Here is an 18,460-nt window from a genome sequence, read left to right as displayed (position 1 = left end):
GTTAGATTTTAGTTTTCATTGTTGTGAAATGGTATAATATATATATATATATATATATATATATTTTTCCTATTCTTGTCTGTTTTTCAGTCCTTCTGTGTTCAGTCGTGTTCGGGAGGCCCACAGGCAGGTCCAGGTGGAGGATGATGAATCCAGTGATCCTCCGCTCAGGTACCACACTATTCTGAAATAAGAAAAATGTCACACCTTAAATCACCACCAGCTGTTTATTACAGATAAAAAAAAATGTTTGTGCAGTTCTATTCAAAAATAGTATCATGCTTGTTTGTTAGGTATCTTAAATTATATGCTCTCACAGGGCTGTGAGCATTTGCAACTGAAAATTACTGTGTTTGGATGCACCTGCACCTTCATCATCAAAAACATATACCCCCGGTTTCACAGACAAGGCTTAAGCTTAGTTCTAGACTAAAATGTAAGTCTGAGCTGTTTCAACTGAAACAAAATTGCACTGATTGATCTTAAAATATACCAGTGCCTTTGTTTTGTCTCAAGATGCACACCGGTAGTGTTTTTTTTCTAAGCATGTTTATAAAAATTACTTAAATGTCCTAATTGAACTATGAACTAATCCTGGCTTAGTCTAAGCCCTGTCTGTGAAACCAGGCCATTATAACATTAATAACAAGATTAAAATCCTGTTGTTATTAATTCCTAATGCCTATTGTTTGCAGTGTAGAAAGTTAATTATAAGCTAATTATAATGTGCTGAATTTAAGGCATAGTGCGTCAATGCATATAAAATCTGTAAAATACATATTTTGTAATTGTGAGTTGGGAGGAGTCACAGGGTTGAATTGAGAACCACGCCTTTTGTTCTGTCAAATAATTAAAAAAAATCACTGTTCTTTTATGCAAAAGCAGCTCATGATCCTGTGTTTTCAGTGTCTCAGAGCTGCTCGGTTTGTAATGTTGCTCCATACAAACTCAATTTCTTTAACGATGTGACTTTGGGTCACTTGGGTCAAATGTAAGGCACTCCAACCATCTTACCAAATTTTTTAATGAGATTTGTTTATTAATCAGTTGAGAACTATAGAGAAGCTTTTAAGGGATAGTTCACCCAAAAATGAAAATTCTGTCATTAATTACTCAGGCTCATGCTGTTCCAATACCCGTAAGACCGTCATTCATCTTCGGAACACAAATTAAGATATTTTTGATAAAATCCGAGAGCTTTCTGACCATGCATAGATTGCACCGCAAATGAAATGTTCAAGGCCCAGAAAGTAAGTAAGGACATTGTTAAAATAGTCCAAGTAACATCAGTGGTTCAATCATAATGTTATGAAGCTACGAAAATACTTTTTTGCACAAAGACAACAAAACTAATGACTTTATGCAACACTTATTTCTCTTCTGCATCAGTCTCTACACGCAATCAGGAGAGTACCATGAGGCATGCGTTAAAATAAAGTTATTTTTGTTTTCTTGGCAGCACAAAAAATATTCTCATAGCTTCATAACATTATGGTTGAACCACTGATGCCACATGGACTATTCTAACAATGTCCTTAATGCCTTTCTTGAATGTGTAAAAAAAAAAAAAAAAAAAATCTTAATTTGTGTTCTAAAGATGAACAAAGGTCTTATGGGTTTAAAACGACATGAAGGTGAGTAATTAATTAATGACAGAACTCTCCCTTCAAGGTCTACCTGTAGTTTTCTGCTAAATTAAAGTTCTATTGTTTAATATTTAAAAATACAAAGACAGAAATATTTGTATTTTACTTGACTATATTTTTGTTTATTAAATGTTTATAAGGTGATCAGTGTTGCTTTTGGAGGGCATGAGTGCTATTAAACAGTGTAAGCGTAAAGCCCTGTCTCAAGTCACTAGACTGCATAAGAATAGTCTTGGGCACAACTGACCTTGAATTCTTTTTTGTTGAGGATATAAATAGAGTTCCCTTGGTGTTGGATATCTTTAGAAAGCTAAAGTAGGTTTGATAGTGCCACTCCTGCCTGGTCAGGGCTGTAGAGTGTTGTACAGTGGAGCATGACCCATTTCAGCAGCTCAAGGTTGGGATGTTTTTGGTTTTGTTTTGGGCTTTGTCTTTGTCCTGGGTTCCGCAAGGTGTTCTCCTGGTGATCTTGGAGTCTTGTTTGGGAACTATCAGTTAGTTTACATAACTTCATTACATTATTGTGTAGGGCTGCACCCTTGAATTAAGCCAAAATCACAATATGGCCTTTAAAATTAAAGACTGTTATTTAAATAAGTAAATATATTTGCTGAATGTTTCAGAGTCGCACTGTGTTTTTATACATGAGTAACTCATGAGGAGTTTTCATTGTCTCAGAGTGGTTTAATTTGCAGTAAATGCTGCTCCACACAAACTCACCTCTGAGTTTGGGTTACTTACACAACAAACCATCTTCCCAAATTTGCAAAGCTTGATGGTTTAATGTTTGAAAATGAGGAATTAAGATATCCACAAATATTAAAGGGATAGTTCACCCCAAAATTAAAATTTTGTCATTATTTAATCATCGTAATGTCATTTCAAGCTATAAGACCTTCTTTCATCTTGGAACACAAATTAAGTTATTTTTGATGAAATCCGAGAGCTTTCTGATGCTGCATAGATCGTGAAATATCAAAACACCGGTTCCTGCGTCAGTAGCTCTACACGAACATCTCATGAACATGCATTGTAGACTGACACGGAAGCTGAGAAATTGTTGAATAAAGTCATTATTTTTGTCTTCTTAGCACACAAAAACATATTCTCTTAGCTTTGTAAAATTAGAGTTGAACCACTGATGTCACATGGACTATTTTAACAATGTCCTAACTACCTTTCTGGGCCTTGAACATACTAGTTGTGTTGCTGTCTATGCAGGGTCTGAAAGCTCTCGTATTTCAGCAAAAATATCTTCATTTGTGTCCCGAAAATGATCTAAGGTCGTAGGGGTTTGGAACGAAATGAGGGTGAGTAATTATTGTGAGAAAAATTAGATTTTTGGGTGAACTATCCCTTTTTTATTTTAATTTTACAGTTGTAGATTAATAGTATTTTTCATAAATATTCCACCATTTTTTCCAAGTCTGTATATTGTTTTTGTTTATCACTACCAAGAAGTGTCATGTGCACTAGACTAGACATATGTACTCTGTAGCCTTTCTAAACTTCTGTCTCTATGTGTTTGTCTTTCCACTTCTCTAACAGGCAAGCCAGCCAGCTGTTCAAGTCTCCCAACACTAATGATTCAGGACTGTCTCCCAACTGCCCAAAAGACACAGCGGGCAGCAGAGCCTCAGATCGAGTCACTGAAGCTGTATCTCTGCATCCTGCTGATACAGAAACAAACTCTGAACCTCTGGTCAGTGGTCTGTCCTCCCCTTCCAGAGAACAAGAGGTTCCCAGCACTTCTGACAAACCTCGAACACCTGTCCGACAGAGAGCCGTGTCACAGCAAACTAGCGTGGATATCAGCTCAACCACCAGCCCGCCTAGCAAAGTAAGAAATTGTTGGTTATTTTAGCATACACTTAATGATAAAAACTGCTTTAACATGTGCCATGTGTTATATTTTTTTCCTTTGCCTCTTTTGGTTTGTCAGAGAGCTGTGTCTCAGCAGACTAGTTTTGATCTGTCTGGACCACATAACCTGTCTGGAAGGGTAAAGAATTTCAGTAAATGTTTATAATGACTTGTTACTTTTTGTCAAAATGTTATGTCAAAGATTGCAAGAAATCTATTATCATTTAGTATTTATTTAAAGAGCTGTAACTTTTTAGATGTATCTTCAAGTCTTTTTTTACTCTTAAAGGGAGAACCAAGCACACCAACCAGATCCCATCCTGGCCCATCATTGCGCAGACATGTTCGCACCATCCAGGAAGTCCGAACAACAGTCACTCGCATCATTACAGATGTCTACTATGAAGATGGCAGAGAGGTTGACCGTAAGGTTACTCATGTAAGAAGTGTTGCCTTGGCTAAATCTGATTTTTTATGCAGCTTTGTATATGACATCCTGTGACAATAGATTTGATTCAGGCATGAATAATTTAATTCTGTGAGCAAAAGTGTCTGATAATTTGGACATTACTAGGTAGCAGTGTTGGGGGTAACGCATTACAAATATTGTGAGTTAGGTAATCCAGGGTATCCGCGGATCCTTAAAAAGTCTTATATAACGTTTTTCTAATAAAAGGCCTTAAAAAGTCTTAAAAAGTCTTAAATTCAGTTTCGGTAGGTCTTAAATGGTTCTGGTCACATTTCCACTAAAATATCTTAAGTGTTCATTACTTAATTTAGGTCCTGATGGAAAATATCAGGTAAATCATAAAGAAAACGCCATTCTAACAACGTCTTTAAATCCATTTTGACCGCTCCCAGCACCCATACCGTAAGTGCGCGATTAGACACGCATACAAAAAAGTGCGGCTGGCGTGACTGTGTATTTCGAAGACGCGATTGGCATGACCGCAGTCACAGTGTCTGACGGACTGAAGATTTTTTTCTCCCCCTGTGGTAGTTACTGCATCTTCAGACAGAATCGCAGTAGCGGAATACAGATCCAACAAGCTTTTTTCTGTATATAATGGTCTCAATAATAATAATAAATATAGTTCGAGCTAGCCTTCGAGATACTTTTTAATTGTTTTTTTTTTCTTGCCCGACCGAACAAACAGCCTGATTAAAACTGGAGAGGCAAAAATAACCAGCGAAGCATCGAAAGGCAAGAGAGATTCCTATTTTAATACATTCAACGTAAACAGCAATTGATAATGGATAGTGTATTTCTGGTCTATTTGTGACATACTTTAACAAATGAGCGTAACAGCACACATAAAGAAACTCTAAACACACTGAGGCAACAACTGAAAATGTATAGTTTATTTATAACATAATATAGTTCAGTAATATACCAAGGGAGCTTTTGCTGAATATTCTCACGATTACAAATGTTACATTAATTTTAGTTTAATAAACTAGTTGGTCAACTAGTTACTTTACGTACATTTTAAACAAAATATTTACTCTTTTGTTCTGTTTCACCAACGAAAATAGTTCCAAACATCACAGCAGAAGTATAGCACATTCTCCAAGCAATGTTTTACAACTAAATGATTCAGCTTTTGGCTCGAATCACTTGAAATAACTCAATAACTCGCTCATGAAGTGACTTACCGACACCTGCTGGTAGTTTAGTATGTTTAAAAGTATGCATCCCCACCCCAACATTTCTAATTTGTACATTCATAAATGTATTTAAAACATTAATCTCATAACAACTTTTATTGCACTTTTAATTTTGCAGTGTAAATTATGTAATCTGACTGCTAACAGCCATATAGAATTTGATAAATTGTAATCATTTCAAAGGTGATGCATACATTTCAAAAGTAAAAAAAGGCCTTTATAAAGGTAAATCAAATATGCAGATTTAAGATGTAAAAGCTAAAAGAGCACTGATGAAAATATTGCTTCAGAATAAACTGTTTACATCACCAGATATCTCTAAGTGGTACTTTTATGGGGATATTTTGTGTGGAATAGTATCTGCTGATATGAAAAGTTCACTATATATCGTAGTAATAAATATAATTTATGACAGCCATGGAATATTGTTTACTTTTTACATTAAACAAATTTAATATTGCATATATGCATGTAATATAACGTATATTTCCATTACAGGTTTAGGTCTTAAATTTCATAAAAGGTGGTTTTAAAAAGGTCTTAAAAAGTCTTAAATTTCACTTGTTCATATCTGCAGATACCCTGTAATCAGAGTAGTTTTTCAAGTAACTAGTAAAGTAATGCATTACTTTATGCATGACCTACAGCTTTTTTTTTTATTACTAAAGAGAGTTGAACTTTCTTCTCCTGCATCTTACTCTTCATGCAATCCAGAATGGCAGCACAACTGAAAGGTTTGTTTGAGCTGCGATCTCTACTGCACAGATGTGAATTTACATTTCCTTCAGCCTGATGCTTATTCATTTCACTTTTGTTGTGAAACAGCTTTTTACATTTGGCAAAAACAGAACTTTTTATATTAAAAACAAACCAGCAAGGAAGCCCAGCCCAGATTTGAAAACGTAACACAAAAGTAACTAAGTAACGCAATTAGTTACTTTTTAGAGAACAGCGCAATATTGTAATGCATTACTTTTAAATGTGACTTTCCCCAACATTGCTAAGTAGTATTTGGCTGCTCATGTCATTTCAACATGGTGGCTCCCATGATGCGACCAGGTGCCAGATTCAAATAAATTGACCAGATTTAAGAAATTTTATTAGATAAATTGTAATAAGTTTGTAAGTGCAATTCATAAAAAAATCTTGACGTTCTTAAATATTTTGTTTTAGTTTTTCTTCATCTCCTAATGAAGAAAATGTCCGGCTTTGGCATAATATCCTAGTGATTTTGTTTAACATTTGGAGACAAGTTGAAGGTTATCTGCGCTTTTATAGGATTTTTACAATGAATTTTAAGGTCATTCTTTTTAGGAATTCACATTTTCTTATATAATCTACCTTAGTAAGCCACTGATATGGCTGGAATATTCATTTTATATGAGGGGACATGCTATTTATTTCCATAGGGGTAAATGTTTTCAAAGAGAAAAATATGCACCTTTAGTGTTAGGTCGTAAAGTAGAAGTTCACTTCCAGAATGAAAATTACCTGATTATTTAGTCACCCCATGTCATCCAAGATGTTTATGTCTTTCTTTCTTCAGCTGAAAAGAAATTAAGGTTTTGAAGAAAACATTCCAGGATTTTACTCTATATAGTGGACTTGAGCAAATGTATACTAGGTGTTAGTATAGATCAAGTGTTTATAAAGCGAACATGCAATAAAAGTCAAATGCCCTTTACAAAAAAAAGATACAACTGAAGTACACAGATGAAAAACTAAACGCAAGTGACTTTTTTCACTGTAATTACGCAGTGTGTGAAAATGCGCATTGGAGAGAGAGCTAGTGCAAGATGAGCATTTGTGGTTAAAAAGAAAATGACCGATCATTTCGCTAGATAGGACCCTTATTCCTCGGCTAGGGTAGCTGTGGTGAAACTACAGTTTGGACCTTTAACCTGTTGGCCACCATTGAAGTCCATTATATGGAGAACAATCCTGGAATGTTTTCCTCAAAAACCTTTGATTTTGTTGAAACTAAAGACAGAAAGAGATGAACATCTTTGGTGACATGGGGGTGAGTAAATTATCAGGAAATTTTCATTCTAGAATTGAACTTCTCCGTTAATGTCCGATCAAGCTCTTAAACAAACATCTGCTGTATCTTTTCTTCAAGGAGTCAGAGGAACCTGTGGTGGATCGCTGCGTCGTAGACAATGACATCTCCCCATCCCGCACAGGAAGCTCCATGACATCAGGAGACCTGGCTGATGTCAGTTCACTCTCCTCGAAGGCTCCATCACACCACAGCTCTAGTGGGACAAGCAGTGGTGGCCTGGGCCCCATCAGAATGCCAGATTTTCTAATGCCCCCCAGTCGAGGTGCCAAGTCTGGCCGGTGAGAAGTCAAATTGTCTGTGTTTCTACTACTAACACTCTGTGGTTCACACACGGGTCTCTGAAACGGTCACACTTGTAGAGAAGTAGGCTCTGTTGCGTAGAATGTCTTGTGTGCATGTTATTGTCAGTACGTTTCCTTCAAGCATGTTTTCACCTTCTCGTTATTGGACGCGGTATTATATTAGTATCTTCTCATGGCTGCTGCTCCCATACACATTCGGTCGAGGGCGTTTCAGCTGAGCGCATCCTCTCCTTGTGTGTGTTTGAACCCCAGGCGGGGGGGACGGCAGCAGCAGCCGCCGAGGACTCACATTATGGTGGTGGGGTCAGAGGTGACGGATGCACGGGGGTCTCAGGTCACCACCCAGTTGAGCCCCCGTGGCCGTGCCCGGCGAGGAAGGCCTCCTTCCCGCGGCCCGCTGTCCAGGTGAGGTGCTCCTGGATAGGCTGGCAGGGCCCAAGACACTCTTTGTACCCACAATTAGTAACTCATTTATAAAACCACTGTTTTTAATCATCTTGCATGACTCTTGTTCCTTTTCTCCCCAAATATGTCTTAGTCATTTGTATTTAGTAGTATTAACTCTAACACTTTTTTTGTAGATATTAGATAAGCTCTCTGTTTCCATAGTTAATAAGTGTTGTGATGCTCATTGTGGCCCCTTTTTATTCTCTCTCCATCACCTCCTAATATTGACTCTCAGAGGTGGCAGGACAGGACAGAGAGGTGGTGGTGCCCATGGCCTGGGTGCATCATCCTCAGAAGAGGAGCACTTTGCCCAAAGGGATGTCCAAGCACCGGGCAGCCCAGTAGAGCCCAGTGCTACAATCCGCTCTGACTCTCTCAACACCACCTCCCCAGATAACAGCGCTGGCTCTAGCAGTTTTGTTGGGTTGCGTGTTCTGGCCAAGTGGTCGTCCAACTCGTATTTCTATTCTGGGAGTATCACTCGAGACCTGGGAGAGAACCGTTTCCGCCTTCTATTTGATGACAACCAGGAGTGTGAAGTACAAGGAAAAGACATCTTGCTCTGTGATCCCATTCCTCTGGAGACGGAAGTCACTGCCTTGACCGAGGAGGAGTACTTTAATATAGGTAAGCAGAAACAAAAACAAATCTGAAAAATAAAACACAAATCTGTCTTTGTCTATATATCTTTCTGTCACTCTGTCTGTTATTCTATCTTTGTCTGGCCGTAACCAGGATTTAATAACTAGTGAGGTCTAGAGAGGGGTTGAGAATTTTTATATAATAACCCCTACAAATACAACTCTGTTACACTGTTTTTGATAGCGTTGATAACGTTTCTGTTTTTTTCTGTTTGCCTTAGTGAATGTGGTATCCTGTATCCAGCAATAACCTGTCTTAGGGCAATTTTGATTACTGTCAGTTTAAGTGTCGACAATGCAGTGTTGCCAGATATTGTTATGAAAACAAATGAAAAAATAAACTGAAATTAGTTCAGATCTTTTGCAAAACCGCAACATTTACTATTTTTCTAATGTGTCAAATTAAGTGGAAAAGACAAGTCCAAAGACATGCATAATAGCTGGATTTGGCAACACATCGCCCTCAACTCTCTCAAGCCACGTTCACTCCGCCAGCGTCTCGCAGTGATCATTTTCTTACCAAGGATGCTAAACATTCTTGCAAACTGTCTAAACTTAATTATACATGTAGACACTCATATGGGGAGCTTTAAAACAGCAAATTAGTCATTCAGAGAAAAACATTTTTTGAACATGAAAAACTTACTGAGGTTCGGATCTCGTTGACCTCATAGCTGGCTACGACCATGCTTGTATATATCTATGTTATCTGTTTATATATACATGTTTTTCCTAGGGGTGGGCGATATCTCGATATTTAAAATATATCGAGATATTTTTTAAACTCGATATGAATTTTGACATATCGTATATATCGATATAATGTTTATATTTAATTTTCGCCACTTAGCTTGTTTGCCTTCTCTGTGCTGTGCTCGCCCCCGCCTCCTTGCTTTTGTTCCGCCTGTCGTCTCATTCAACACGGCGGCGCCCGCAACCAGCCCGGAGGCTACAAAACTCGTTGCAAAAAAAGGACAACTGGCTCCATTATATGGAGATACTTTGGTTTTAAGGCGTCGGACGAACAACAGACAGATGTCTACTGCCGTGAATATATGTTTACCAGTGTTTCCCCTACCATTATCTTAGGAGGGCGACCCCCCCCAACGCCCCCCTTGAACGTCAAGTTCATTTTATTTTCGATATAGCGCCAGATCACAATAGAAGTCATTTAAGGTTATCTTTCCTATAGAACAGGGCTATACATTGTTCTTTTATTAAACAAACTAAATAGCCTTGTGTTATTTATCTTATTTACACGAAGGCATGTCATTTCTGTCTCTGCATGGTGGCGTGTTTACAATGTCTCCTCCGCGAAAACACGGACTGGATCGCACAATCCATTCATAATGCCACGTAATTTGTTGATTTTTGGATGAATAAATCAAAAGTTGGTCTGTCACTTAATTCAAATCGCGATATGGACTAGTGTCTGTGAAAACTGAAATGCAAAAAGACCGTTATGAATCCTGCAAGTTCTGTTTGCCTCTGTATGTATGAATGGCGGAGACGCGTTTTTTTTTACTACAGGCATATTGAAGCACGTGTGACGCTAATGCATATTTTTGGCCTTTGCATCTCACATGAACAGATAAACTCAAACTCCAAAGCTGCTGTGAGTGTCACTTTTACCGTTTCATTTGAGAAAACTAGCATCATATCATACTGTAAACACACAGAAACATCACAGCAACCTGTCAAAATAAAAGTACGGTTTAATATGTAACAGAACAATATTAGTCTTGTATTACTTTTGTACAGTATAATGTAGGTGTTTATATATTCCTATTTAAGTAATTTACATAAAACAATATATATGATAAAAAATAAATATTACAACAAGATTCACCACTTAATTGTAGAAAAAAATACTACAATTATTATGTAAACGTTTAAAACTGATTATAATTTTTCTTCCATGTATTTATTTTAACAGTAAACCTCTGTTTGTTTGCCAAAAATTAAAAGGGTTTATTTATATATTAAAAGAAAATTCGTAGAAGCACTTTGTTCTGAACTGCCTACCTCTGAATTTCAATAAAAAAAGACTTTGGAATTTGGCATATTTGTTTTTGCAGTAGTTTTTGGGGGGTTATTTATCCTGTAAAGATAACGAGATATATATCGTATATCGAGATATAGCAAAATATATCGAGATATATTTTTTGCTCTATATCGCCCAGCCCTAGTTTTTCCATTGTTCTATATATATATATATATATTTGTGTATATATCTTTTTGTCTCTCTGTCGTTCTATCTATCTTTGTCTATATATCTTTGTCTTCATCTGTTTCCGTCTATTTGTCATTCTATCTTTGTGTATAAATCTTGCCTTTCTGTGTGTGTGTATGTATTAGGGATGGTTTGATACTTGTATTGGTACTGTTCGGTTCTCGGACAAATTCCAAATGGAAGTGATTATCCCTATCACCTTTGTGGGGGACTTAGGGCACGTGCATGCCATAATGTAGTCGTCTGCAACGCACTTGGCGAAGGGAGCGATGTAATTTCCTCATTATTATCTTCAGCTGGGATGTTTACGTGACAACACAGCATGGTCTCTGTCAGCAGATGTCACTGTTTTAATGTCATTAATGTCTTTTTATTGTTAGCATAACTAAGCGAATCTGCTTAGTGCTGACAGACACGGGTGTGTTCAACTTGAACGAAATGACTTGAAAAAAGCTTAATTCATTTTCCTGAACGAGACTCAAAGATCCGAGTCCGTAAAATGATCCGAACTTCCCATCACTATATGACATCAAAATACTGCGAAAGCGCTTGACAGCTGATGGTTCCATATTCTCGTTATAATCACTCTCGCGTTGCTCTGATGTCATACACCGATCGGTTCCTGGCTGCAGCGCCGCTTCAAGTCAAACACACCCGTGTCTGTCAGCACTAAGCAGATTCGCTTAGTTCCCCCACAAAGGTGATAGGGATGATCACTTCCATTTGGAATTTGTCCGAGAACCGAACGGTACTGATATCGAACCATCCCTAGTATATATATATATGGGTGTGGCGTCAGGCCTCGGAGAGGCTTTTATTAAACATAATAAAAGAAAAGTGTCCAAAGGGGAAATAAAAGTGTCCAAATAAACGGGGAATCTGGTGTCCTCGTTGTGAAGGGGTTCCGTGAAGAAGGGGTAGTGTTCCATTCGGAAGGTTCTCAGGTCCGGGGCGTGAGGAACGGCGGCTTCTCTAGCGGCATCGTCCTCCTCCGCCTACGCAGCACTTCTGGGGGATGAAACGGCCCGGCATCCTGGCCCGGCAGCCGTCACAGGTGCGGTCCTCGTCCGGACCGCGGGGTCCGGCAGCTTGTCCTTCGGCGGCGCAGGTTCCCTCTACGCACCCTTCCTGGACCCATGAGGACACCAGCGTGCATGTACGGGGAAGAGACCTGTCTCCCGAGGAGAGGCGCGGTCGGCATTTAAGCAGCGGCGGTGATGAGGCTTAATTCACGTAAGGTGATCCTCATCACACGCCGCCAAACCAGGATGTTTTGTGCCCCTCTCCCACACACACCCACTCCCGTCGGGAGCCTGGTGAAGGGCGGCGAATAGGGGACGGGGTAGTGATGATAATTAGGGGGAAGGCAGCCGACTCATGTCTATATATACAGTATATATGTGTGTGTGTGTGTGTGTGTGTGTGTGTGTGTGTGTGTGTGTGTGTGTGTGTGTATATATACACACACACACACACACACACACACACACACACACACACACACATATACATATACAGTATATATATATATATGTGTGTGTGTGTGTGTGTGTGTGTATATACACACACACACACACACACACACACACACACACATATACATATACATGCATGTATATGCACATTTGTGTCTGTCTTTTGTCTATATATCTTTCTGTCTGTCATCCGATGTTTTTGTCTTTTTGTTTGTCATTCTATGTATCTTTCTGTATGTCTATCTTTCAGTTTGCCTATATATTATTCTGTCTGTCATTCTGTTTGTGTATATATCTTTTTGTCGGTCTGTCATTCTGTATATCTTTGTCTGTGTATCTATCTGATTGTTATTCAGTCCACCTTTGCCTATCTCTGTGTATCTGTCTGTTCTGTCTACAATAATCCATATGCCTTTTCCTGTTTTTCTCTAATAATTACTTACTTTACGTTAGTTTTTTTTGTGTCAAAATGCAGAAATAATTTTTAAAAATGTTTAAGGAACATTTTAAACAAAAGTAATTCATTATTTGTGTAGGGGGGACTATACTGTGGGAAAACTATAATGATTCTGTGTCTCTGGTTTTCAGGTGTGGTGAAGGGTCATAAGACTCAAGGCTCTGAGTTCCTGTACTCTGTGGAAAAAGATGGTCAGTGTAATTGGTACAGCAGAACATCTGTGATTCTCAGCATGGACCAAGGTAGCCGTCTAAGGGAGCAGTTTGGACTGGGACCCTACGAACCATCTACACCCCAAACCATGGCCTCTGATATCAGCCTCGGTGAGTATTTAATGGATCTATTCAAACCTTTGAAAGTGGAAACAAATTCTGGATTTGGGCTAGCTATGGAAGCAAACATCTTGTATAATATAGTGCAATTCACATGCTGCTTGCACACATTTGGATTTCAAATTTGCTTTTTATTTAATGATGTAAAGTGTCTACCAGCAGAGGTTAACTTATCCATGTATGATATGCTTACTGCTAAAAGTCTGTTACACAAGTTGAAACGGCACTAGTTTGGTCAAATTTGGCATCACAGTGTTATTTTGTTTACAGATAACCTGGTAGAAGGAAAGCGGAGACGCAGAGGAAACAGCGGAGCAGGGACCCCTACACGCAGCTCCTCCAATAGCCCGAGAAACCCAGGGCCTTCTGGGAAACGAAAGCTCATCAGCAGCACAGAGGAAGAAAGAAGTCCAGCCAAGAGAGGACGCAGGGGGGGAGGGGCCAGAGTGGGTACGGTGCCCCTTACAAACAGACTTTAGTAATTCAACATTCTGGACCAAAGCATTTGCTCAATTTTAGAAGAATGTTTTATCATATGACTAATTTTATTGACTAATTTGGTCTTTTATTGTTCTAGGATTTTAACATTTTATTCTTTTTAGTGGCTATGAAATTATGTTTTACATTTATCTGTAAATGTATTTTTAAATTAACTCAAGCCGTATGAGTGCCTTTCTCCCTAGCGTTTCCATTGTTGTATGTAACTGTCTGCTTTTACAATATAAAACATCTGATAAACCACCTGAAGGTTTGAATAAATACTCTTTTGATACAATTAGAGTGCAGATCTCCAGCTCTAAACAACAACTGGTATGTGGCATAACATGCTTTTCCTTTTGTGGTGGTGAGCACACAACAGGGTAGATGGGAGTGGTGCCTGTGTTTAATTCCTCACAGTTCATTATTCTTTACGGGCTCTTGTTACACATCTAGTCTTTGAGTCAAAATAGTGTTTGCATTACGCCATACTTATTTTACTTCTGTTTCACTTGAACAGGACAGCGTATCGCTGCTTGCAACACATCTGGGAGCGGCGTAGACCTGCCGCCTGACCCTAATGACCTGGTAGCAACACATGGACCTCTGCCAGAAAACACCGCTCTCTTTATGGGGTTTGTCTTTATGCTGACGGCATCCTCTGAAAACGACAGAGACTCCAACCACCAGCCCAGTGATGAGGATGAAGGTGAGGGATAGGACAAATAAAGACTGGTGTTGAGTGTGCTTTATTTTTAGGATTTTAAGGATTAGTTCACTTCCAGAACAAAAATTTACAGATAATGTACTCACCCCCTTGTCATACAAGATGTTTGTCTTTTTTTCTTCAATCGTAAAGAAATAGTTTTTTGAGGAAAACATTTCAGGAATTTTCTCCATATAGTGGACTTCTATGGTGCCCACAAGTTTGAACTTCCAAAATGCAGTTTCGAAGGGTTCTAAATGATCCTAACAGAGGAAGAAGGGTCTTATCTAGTGAAACAATCGTTATTTTGTAAAAAAATAAAAAAATAATTAAATAAAAGTTATGCTGAAAAACTTTTTTCCTCCAACTTCAAAATTGTCCTTCATTGCTGCTTTACTTTTTTTTTTTTTTTTTAAGGAAATAACTGATTGTTTCGCTAAATAAGACCCTTCTTCCTCGGCTGGGATCATTTAGGGCCCTTTGAAGCTGCATTAAACTACATTTTGGAAGTTCAAACTCGGGAGCACCTTAGAAGTCCATTATATGGAGACAAATCCTGAAATGTTTTTCTCAAAAAAACATTTTCTTTACGACTGAAGAAAGAAAGACATGAACATAAATTAGACGTGAGTAAATTATCTATACATTTTTTTTTCTGGAAGTGAACTAATCCTTTAAAGCTCTGTGCTTTTGCTGGTGATATAAGTGTCATATGAAGCAGTGATTTTTAAAGCAGCTAAACGCTGTTTCATGAAAAGCTGTTTCATGTTTGTCTTTCTTCAGTCGAAAAGAAATTAAGGTTTTTGAGGAAAACATTCCAGGATTTTCATTCCGGGGCTCCACATGATCCCAGCCGAGGAATAAGGGTCTTAACTAGTGAAACAGTCCTGTCATTTTCTAAAAAAAAAAATATATATACTTTTCAACCACAAATGCTTGTCTTGGAATAGCTCTGCGATGGGCATTACGTAATCACTTTGGAAAGGTCACATGCGGTTAGTTTTTCGTCTGTGTACAAAAAGGTAGAGTAGGGCAAAAAAAAATCATTATTCATCTTCAAAATCATTTTTTTTTACCGTTTCTTGTGGTGTATTTGACTTTCTTTGTAAACACTGTACTTCTACCTACGTCACACGAAACCTTTCCAGCATGACTATGTAATGCGTCCACCTAGTGCAAGAGAAGTATTCATGGTTAAAAAGTGTATACATTTTATTTTATTTTTTTGAAAATGACTGATCGTTTCGCCTAGATGAGACCCTTATTCCTTGGCTGGGATCATGTAGAGCCCTTTGAAGCCACACTGAAACTGCAGTTTGGACCTTCAACCCCAGAAAAATCCTGGAATGTTTGCCTCAAAAACCTAAACAATAATGAATATTTCTTAAGCCCCAAATGAGCATATTATAATTATTTCTGAAGTATCTTTTGACACTAAAGACCAGATTAATGGCTGCTTTGCCATCACAGGAATAAATGACATTTTAAAACGTTATGAATGTATTTTTTTCCTTTTATTTAATAAAAACTATAAATAATTGCAGCCTTGGAGAGCATGAGATTTGGAAGTGTGTTTGTATGATTTCTAAAATGCGATTTCTCTCATTAGATTATGTTCAGAGAGCGCCCTACAACAAACACTACACAGTGAGACAGCTGGAGGCGGGAGGAGGAATGGTCCTGCTTGACTTTAATGAGGAACAGGTGAGTTTATATTCAGCCCCACTCCTTTCCATTCCTGCAAGCAATGCACAGCATACTTTTTGCTGTGTGCATGTTTTATGTAAGTGTGTTTTCTGCATCGTCAGTGTAAAGCAGCCTACCAGAGCTTGCTGATTGCTGACCAGCACTGCCGGACCAGGAAGTACCTGCTGTGTGTGGCAGGTGGAGTTCCCTGCGTGTCTCAGATGTGGGTGAGAGACTGCTGCCAGGAGAAGAAGCTGCTCAACTACAGGAACTACTTACTTCCTGCTGGCATGGGGCCAGAGGGATGCATTGTGGAGTGGTAAGAGCTTGTTTTGTTTTGGATATGACTCATTTTCTCATCTAATATAGGAATCAAAATTCAGATCTAGGGCCAGTTTTACTAAACCGCCTTTTGGTGTTAAATTAGTACTGTCAGGGTTTACTAAAGATGCGCAGTGAGGAATTAGCACTGAAAAGGTGTGGACAGTTATTTTTGCACCTGACCTTATTGAATATGCATGAATTTGTGACACAAAATTTATGGGTGGAGAGTATTAAAATGAATCAAGCAATGCGATTTACTAACGTTTGCACTCATCTAATTACTGGTATTTGCGTCATTATTTACCGGCCAAAAAAAAGCATGTCTTAAAGCAGGCGGTAATTTGCACTGCTCTTGGTAGATTGCGCTGGTCATTATGGAAATTATCTTGGCTGTGTCTGTGTTCTGTAATGTCCGCATTGTTAGTAAAACACACACAGAATTTTCCTTTCCCATCAGAACTTTTATGGAATTGTGCTCTAATGCTAATTTGCCCTGTTTAGTAAATCTGCCCCCTAGTCTTTACAGATGACTGTCAGCAAGCAATCCATTTTTATGCAGTTAACGTCCTTTGCATCTACACTAGTTGCTATAGACCAATTCAGAATAGATGTCAAGGTTACGTGTAGTGGTTGCAGAAAAACACTTGTAACAAGTGGACGTAAATTGGTAAAATCCATGGATTAAGAGATATGAAAAAAAAAAATTGTGCCTTTTGATGCAAAGATATGCAAACGCAAATAATTTTTATAGAATATTGTCGTCAAAGACGCCATTTGAACAGGCGTACTATGAATGAAAACTGCTGTGGTTACTTTACTTTAAAAGCATAAATTTGATTTAAACAATAAAGTCTACATAATATTCACATATGCTGTTCATAGAGGCCCAATTACAGCATGAAATATTATTTAAACCTATTACAAAAAAATGCAAGTTTATATCTCTTAATTCAAACTTAGAACTTGATTTAACTCAAAAAAAGTGAGTCAGTTCTGAGGGAAAAAAACAGAAGCGCCACAGAGAAAAGACAGAATGACAGGTTGTTTTTCCTTATTAGAATTGTTAAATATAATGTAGGAATTGCGAGAATAAAGTCAAATGTACCTTTTTTTTATTCCATGGCTCCATTAGCGGACACTTGAAAACTGTAATTTTCTGCCACCAGATAGGCTCCCACAAAAAAGTCATCCCTGTTTCAGATCTATCCCACGATCAAACGTCAATTTCGTTGAATAACAGTGCTTATCGCTGGGTGACAAGCTCTTGTAAGATGTGGAGAACATTTTGATAATGACATCTAATCAGTATAATAATCTAACTATTTTGTATAGTTTTCTATCTCTCTTGGGTTTTCTGCAACCATGATGCATGCTGCACATCCTGAAACTTCAAAAAGTTGTTCAATACAACCAAAAAAAAAAAAAAGCAATTTTTTGGTGCCAGTCTGGACAAGACCTAAAAAAAGATTGAAGTGTCTTTTGGTGAATACGTTTTTTCGCTCTGTCCTCAGGCATCCTCGCTGTAACCCTTTTAAAGCTCTGAAGGTGGTGCTCATATCAGAAGATCGTGTGGATTTGTGGACCTCTTTGCTTTCCATGGGCGGTGCAACAAAAGTTCATCACCATAAAGAAAATGAAGATTTTTCTGGTGGGTAATACACTTATTTCCATGGAAAAACGTAAAGAGCTTTAAAGAAATAGTTCACTCAAAAATGTAAATTCTGTCATTAATTACTCACCTTCATGCCGTTACAAACCCATAAGACTGACCTTCATCTTAGGAACATGAAGACGAGAAGATAAGAAAATTGTTATTATTGTTTCCTTTGCACACAAAAATAGTGTTGCTTTATAAAATTACAGTTGAACCACTGCTGTAACATGGGCTATTTTATTGATGTCCTTACTACCTTTCTGGGCCTTGAACATGGTAGTTGCGTTGATATCTATGCAGGGTCAAAAAGCTCTCAAATTTCATCAAAAATATCTTAATTTGTGTTTAGATGAACATAGGACTTATGGGCTTGGAACGACATGAGGGAGAGTAATTAATGACAGAATTTCATTTTTTGCTACTATCCCTTTAAGGATGCTCAAATAGTGTGATTGACGAAGTGATAACCATATGCAATGTGATGTCA

General features: G+C 38.1%; 1 protein-coding gene across 5 annotated transcripts in view; it reads left to right on the top strand.

The window, feature by feature from the left end:
• Nucleotides 1-18,460, top strand: part of tp53bp1 (tumor protein p53 binding protein, 1) — a 31,410-nt gene that overhangs the window by 12,637 nt on the left and 313 nt on the right. For 2 of the 5 annotated variants that reach the window (XM_073835948.1, XM_073835946.1), the window contains exons 16-28: nt 91-171; nt 3,195-3,486; nt 3,589-3,648; nt 3,799-3,948; nt 7,297-7,517; nt 7,794-7,946; nt 8,224-8,615; nt 12,926-13,117; nt 13,397-13,576; nt 14,124-14,312; nt 15,919-16,013; nt 16,118-16,314; nt 17,831-17,967. In XM_073835948.1, the coding sequence (XP_073692049.1) occupies nt 91-171; nt 3,195-3,486; nt 3,589-3,648; nt 3,799-3,948; nt 7,297-7,517; nt 7,794-7,946; nt 8,224-8,615; nt 12,926-13,117; nt 13,397-13,576; nt 14,124-14,312; nt 15,919-16,013; nt 16,118-16,314; nt 17,831-17,967 (2,339 nt within the window). Of the gene's footprint in view, nt 1-90; nt 172-3,194; nt 3,487-3,588; nt 3,649-3,798; nt 3,949-7,296; nt 7,518-7,793; nt 7,947-8,223; nt 8,616-12,925; nt 13,118-13,396; nt 14,313-15,918; nt 16,014-16,117; nt 16,315-17,830; nt 17,968-18,460 lie in introns of those variants that run through there. The other 3 variants (XM_073835949.1, XM_073835950.1, XM_073835951.1) reach the window with 3 other exon arrangements.

Source organism: Garra rufa, chromosome 3 (assembly GCF_049309525.1).
Source record: "Garra rufa chromosome 3, GarRuf1.0, whole genome shotgun sequence".
Classification (NCBI taxonomy): Eukaryota; Metazoa; Chordata; class Actinopteri; order Cypriniformes; family Cyprinidae; genus Garra; species Garra rufa.
Note: the sequence above shows the minus strand (reverse complement) of the source record. Positions and strands in the feature narration are given on the sequence as shown.